This window comes from Eretmochelys imbricata, chromosome 20, assembly GCF_965152235.1.
Source record: "Eretmochelys imbricata isolate rEreImb1 chromosome 20, rEreImb1.hap1, whole genome shotgun sequence".
NCBI lineage: Eukaryota > Metazoa > Chordata > Testudines > Cheloniidae > Eretmochelys > Eretmochelys imbricata.
The window spans coordinates 8,122,314-8,128,329 of record NC_135591.1 but is presented as its reverse complement, the minus strand read 5'-3'; the positions used below and the strand labels follow the sequence as shown (position 1 = coordinate 8,128,329).

Below are 6,016 nucleotides of genomic sequence, written 5' to 3'. Positions count from 1 at the left end.
TGTCAGCCCCGGCCAGTGGAAGCTTTTATTCTGGCAGGATGGGCAGGCCCCACCTCAGCCGGACAGCCACGAGCAGGTTTCTTTTAAATAAAAAATAACAGAATCCCAGTGCCCAGGCCTCTCCGTGCCAGCCCCTGAGCCCCCTGCAGCTCCCACCCTCAGCAATAACTTAACAAAAATAAGTAGCATCTAGGGTTATATTGCTCCCACCCTGGCCGCAGCTGGGATGTGAGGGCTCCATGACAGTGATGGGGTGCCTGGAGGGAGGTGCAAACAGCATCCCAGCAGCTCAGCCAGGAATGTGGGGGTGCCCAGGAGTGGGTGGATGCCTGCTGAGCCCAGGAATAGCAGCCTGACCTGGCAGAGTTACACACAGGGAGCAAGGCTCTGGCCTAAATCACCCACCACCCCCTGGCTATGGGTCCCCTGGCTTCCCCTACAAGCCAGGCAAGCTGGGGCTATAGCAGGCCCTGCTGATCCCTGATACTGAGTGCAGGGCCCAGCCCTACCCCCCCGGAAGCCCAGGCCTCTCTAGGGGTGGCAGGTGGGGCTGGGAAGGAGAAGCAGCTGTAGGAGAGATGCTGAGGGGTATGTCCCACAGCAGCAATGCGGAGGAGGGCAAGAGGGAAATGACACTGCCCCATACACAGTGCATGTAGGGGAGGAGGGAGAGGCAGTGTTTTCACCAAAGCACTCAGCCTGGGGGGGTGCCGGGGGGGATGGACAGGACATAGGACTCCCAGGTTCTGGACTTAGTGTGCCCCCCAGGTGGCAACCCAGGGGAAGAGAAGCTGGCAGAAGCTGGGGTTGGACCTAGAAGGGCTTGGGGGCATCTGCCTCACCCCTCAGGCACCTCCTCTGGCAAACCCCCCCTCACCTGAGTGGGTCATGCAGCAGCACGTGGCCAGGAGCTGAGCCCTGGCACCCAGCAAGGAGCGTGCAGGCATAGGGCCATGGGGGAAGCGTGCATGGCCCTGGCTGCCAGCTGCACCCTGTGGCCCTCCATGAGGCAGGCAAAAGGCAGGCAAAGGGAGCAGCAAGGAAGGGCCATGGGCCCTCGTGTGTGTGGCGGGGAGGGGGCTGGGGTAGTCCTGCCCAGCATCCAGCCCTTATCCTCATGCCCTACCAGCAGAGGCTGCTGGACTGGGCCCTGCTGTCCCTGGAGCGAGCAGCATAGGCCTGCAACTGATACAGCGGTTAGCTGAGGGCCCCCCTGGAACTGCAGCAGCGCTGGCCTGGGTCAAGTACTGGCTGATGGAGAGTGCTGGGCCTAGTAGCCGCCCCTCCACCCCGCAGTGCGTCCAGGCCAGGTCCCACGGCATACTGGAAGATGCAGAAGGGCTGCTGACCCCAGCAGAACCCTGGCCATTAACGGAGTGGAACCAGGCTGGCCTCAGGACTCCAGCAGCAGATGCAGGCTGGGGGGATCTAGCGCAGGATAGGCTCCAGTGCCCCAGCTACATGCAGGCCGCAGTCTCCAAGCGCCAGCCCTGGGCCTGCAGGCTCCATCTGTCCCAGTGCGGGAGCAGGCGGCTGGGCTCACTCCTGGGGCGGGGAGTTGCGGTGTCGCAGACTCTTCCCCTCATCCTGGAAGGAGAAGACACTGTGTGACGGCACAGACCCAGCCCTCGGGGAGAATGGGGCCCAGCCAGCCACCAAGGGGCAGGAGGGGGCAGCAGTGCTGCTGTCATGATGGGCCCTTGCCCCCAGGCCAGAGAGCTCAGGGCCAGGAAGGACCAGCAGGACGAGCGTGAACTCAGACTAAAGTCCAGTCAGTGCCTGAGTGGAGAACACACACCCCATCCCTCCATCCAGTCCGGAGTGAGACCCCCGTGTCCCAGGAGAGCTGCCCCCAGGGCAATCGCCCTGCTTCTTCCCAGGCCGAGGCAGGGACAATTCAGGCCTGTTTAGTGAGAGCTGGGTAAGGACGAGCCACGTGGCCAGGAGCCTCCCCACCCCGAGCACACCAGGGTCATCTAGGGCAACGTCTAGTCCAGACAAGCCCCATATTGCGGTGGGTGGGGCTGGTGCCCATATTCAAGAGGGGAAGGTCCATTTCCCACCCCCTCCCACACAACTCTTAGCCCCACCCACAGGATCTGGCCTCTGTGGGCTCCGGAGCAGGGCAATGCCAGCCTGAGAGCAAGGAGCCCAGGAGCTGACATGGAGAGTGTCAATGGGAACCTCTCCCCCAGAGGAGCGGGGGACTGTGGAGAGCACCCTGTGGGGAGCCCGCAGTGTTTGTGCAGGGAAGGGGGGCATGGTCCCAGGGGCTGGGGAATCCAGGCCCACCCTTGCTCCCTGGAGCATGGGTAGCAGCATCTGGGACCAGCTCTCCCTACAGCTGCCAGAACAGTGACACAGACGGAGCCCCACCTCGACCAGCTCCCCCTCCTGGAGAGGGCCCCAGGAGAAGCAGCTGGGCCCAGCACACCCCCACCCCAGGGAGCAGAGTCCAGAGCTTACAGTCTCAAATACCTCAGTGTGGGTCCACTCAGCCGATGCTAACAACTCTTCCTCTCCCCGTGCGGGGTCCAGCCCTTCCTCCTCGTACTCTGTCAGGTAGTCAGATTCCTCACCTGGATGGGAGCACACATGGGGCTGGCAGTTGCTCCTGGCCTGGCCCTGCTGCCCCTCAATCCCTACCCGCAGTCCCCTCTTCTATCCCAGCCCTAACTCCCATCCCACAGCCTTGCTGGGGCCCCAGAATCCTACTGGAGTGACATGGGCAGAGAGCCCTGCGCCACACCCCCTGCCCCCACTCACCATCAGCGTAGCCATCAGACAGGTAGCTCTTGGTCGGCTCGATGCGAGACACAATCTCGGCCAGATCAGTGAACCCTGCGCTGGGGCAAGTCAGCACCTGGGGGATGAGAGCCAGTCTAGAGATGTCCCCGTCAGGTAGCCCTGGGGGGCTGGGACACAGGGAAGAAGTGCTATGTGGGCTGAGCTAGAGAGTGGGTGGTTCAGGAGGGCTCCAGTGGGTGAGGACAAGGAGTGGGGGTCATTGTGGCAAAGGACAAGTCAATTCTTGGGTCAGGCTCTCACCCCATGCAGGTGGTTCTGAGTCCAGCCCTGAGGGGATCCCCCACTTCGCCAAGGGGCTGGGGGTTCCTGCTCAGCCTAAGGACAAAGGGACCAGAGTCTCAGGGCAGCTCCTGCTGGAACTGGGGTCTGCACTGATGGGGGAGGGCACTTCCTTGCCAAGCCCCCACAACTCCTCTTGGAGCCCCCAGCCCTACCCCTTGGGGCGCCAGGGCAGACCTGGTTGTTCCCCCTGCCTCAGGCACTGGTGCTGCGCCACAGGGCTGCCACAGCCAGGAACATCAGCTTGGCACAAAAGGGAGCTAAGTGGCTGGAGTATGACAAGGCACACACTGTAGCTACCCATCCCCCACTGGCCCATGCCCCACTGCTGCCCCCTCACTCACATCCATGCGCTTGCTCTCGTAGAAGTCGGCCGAGCGCCGGTCCTTCACCATCTTCTCAATGATGTCGCCGCGGCTCCAGCCGCTGAATACCACCTTGCCGTGCTGGTAGCCCACGTCCTGCATGAGATGGATGGGCAGGATGAGGGGCCCACTCCTCCCAGCCAGCTGCGGGGGGGACTGGCCAGGCCAGGCTGCGCCCGCTGCAGAGCAAGACATGGATTTGCCCTGGGTGCTCTGATGCAGCTGGGGGGCTGCTCCTCACAAGGGTGGCCATCAGATTTCCAACCCATCCCCGCAAGCAGGGCCTCTCCCTCCCCTACCTGGGCACAGCTCATGGCACAGATCAGGGCCTCCCACCCTCCCCAGCCAAGTGCAGCCCTCAGCCTCCCACACCCTGCTGAGCACAGACCCCGCCCTCCCCCCAGATCAGGACCTCCCACCCACCCCACCCCCGGCTGAGCAGAGACCCTCCCCTGGCCCTCCAGATCAGGGCCTCCACCCCCACCCCCCAGATCAGGGCCTCTCACCCCCAGGCCAGTGCAGCCCAGGGCCCAGAGTAGGGCCTCCCACCACCCCGCCCCCAGCCGAGCACAGACACCCCCGGCTAATCAGGCCCTCCCACACTCCCCACCCCTACAGCCCAGGCCATCTGGACTCACGTAGATCTCGTCGAACTTGCCAAAGTCCATGGTTTTGAAGCGGTCGATGGGCGGGCGAATGTATTCGCAGTAGGAGCTCGACTTTACTACCTCCAGCTGGCGCACACACGACACATAGGCCAGGCGTGACTGGATCTCTGCCATGTCAGGCACCTGTACGTGTGTGGGGAAAAACAGGAGTGTCCTGCAAGGGGCTGGATCAGCCCCACCTGGGACAGCATCCTGGGGCAGGAGGCTGCAAGGGACAGTCTCTCCTACTTTCTGCAGGTCTGACTCCCCTCCAGCTGGCTCAGTCCAGCTGAGTGGCTGGAGCCGGATCCCAGCAACTGCTACTGGGGCATCAGGAGTGACTGTGCCCAGCCAGCCTGAGGGAAGCCACCTGGCTGCCAAGGCAGGCCCGCATGCTCAGGCAGGAGCAGCCCTGGGAGGCAGGGGCTGTGGTGGAAGGGACCCTGCCAGCACCAAGGGCTGTCGCTGCCCTTGGGGTAGAGGGCAGAGTCACAGAAGGGGAGAGGGATGGTGAAAAGCCCCAGCCCTGGGTGGGTGGGGCCCGCCTGCCTCCCCTCACATGCCCCCCCGGCCTGCAGCATGTGTCAGGTGCGGCCCAGGTGGCTGGGGGGACGTGCCTGGAGGCAGCAGGAGAGATGGGGCAGATTCCCCTTGGAGGGGGCTCTCGGGCACGGAAGCCCCCAGGGCAGGGCAGGGCTCACCTTGACCTTCTGGGTCCAGGGATTGAGGCGTTTCCACAGCAGCCACCAGCCTGAGAGGCTGTCGCCGTAGTTGCAGAGGTCAGTCTCGTCCTGGCTGCCCACGTCGATGGCGACCACTGTTTTGGCGCCCATGGTCCGGGCAATGTCCGCTGCCGTCAGAGAGAGCGCGTCAGGGGAGGCGGCCCGGCAGGGAATGGCACTGCCGGCTCCCCATGCTCCTGCCTGTTGCCATTAGGGCAGCTCCCCGCCCCATGCCCCAACCACAGCTGGGGAGCAGGGCAGAACCCCAGCCACAAGCAGGAGGTGGGGAGCAAAGCCAGGTTTGCAGCAACCACTTTTCTCCCCTCACCCCCATTTGCGTGGGAGGCATGACCAGCATGAGAGCGGGCGGGGTAGGTGGGGGTGGCTCCGCAGCACCAGGGAGTCCAGGGACCCCTTCCCACTAGCACTGCCCAACTGGCCAGGCGTGGAGCTTCCCAGTGCAGGGTCCAGCATGGCCAGATCTTCCCCATCCCCCCTCTGACTTTCTCTGTGTGAAGTGCAGGTCCAGCTCACCCAGCCTCCCCCGGCTGGCTCTGTTCTGCCTGGGAGCTCCCCCTCCATGGCACATTCAGAGGGCAGTAGGAACCCACAACTCGTCCCAGGCAAGGACCCCTGGCCAGACAAGCTGCAGCAGGACTGTCCCACGCTGAACTCTGGACTCCAAGCTGCGACAGGGACAGCCCATCGCAGTGCTGGGGAGGGCCCAGTGCAGCTCCAGGGGCAGTGTGTAAATGGCTGTCTGCCAAAGACCTGCTGAAGGCTTCACCCAAGCCCGTGACTGCCAATGGGTGCAGTCTCTTCTGTTAGGCTCCATGGAAGGAGCAATTAAGCCCCTTTATGGAGTGAGGTAACTAAACAGAAGCCATTGCCCAAGGCCCTGGGTGGGTCACATGGCAAGGCCAACCATCAGCTGAACTGCGTGGGCTGAAGGCTTCCCTGTAAGTTTTTGTAATTTTTTTTGAAAGTGTGTGACTCAGGTTCCCTATTGTGTAATGCTACCTCCTGGGTATGAAGGGGCTAATCACTCCTCAGGGACAGGGAGATGAGCTGTGGGTGTTACAGAGGCAGGTCTGCGGTGGTTTGAATGAACTATCAAGAACTGTCCCCACATGGATAAAGTTGCCTCGGAGACACCGTGAGCGGACAGTGACTGTCACAGAGTGGGAGCTGAGGG

The 6,016-nt window shown here is 63.0% G+C and overlaps 1 protein-coding gene across 2 annotated transcripts in view; it reads right to left on the bottom strand.

Moving 5' to 3' along the window:
* The window catches only part of PNPLA6 (patatin like domain 6, lysophospholipase), a 57,131-nt gene continuing 51,115 nt past the window's right edge, over positions 1–6,016 (bottom strand). Inside the window, exons 31-36 of one of the 2 annotated variants that reach the window (XM_077838334.1) lie at positions 4,801–4,949; positions 4,091–4,243; positions 3,432–3,548; positions 2,767–2,863; positions 2,479–2,579; positions 1–1,587 (exon numbers count right to left, since the gene is read on the bottom strand). In XM_077838334.1, the coding sequence (XP_077694460.1) occupies positions 1,540–1,587; positions 2,479–2,579; positions 2,767–2,863; positions 3,432–3,548; positions 4,091–4,243; positions 4,801–4,949 (665 nt within the window). In that variant the 3' untranslated portion in view covers positions 1–1,539. Of the gene's footprint in view, positions 1,588–2,478; positions 2,580–2,766; positions 2,864–3,431; positions 3,632–4,090; positions 4,244–4,800; positions 4,950–6,016 lie in introns of those variants that run through there. The other variant, XM_077838335.1, reaches the window with a different exon arrangement.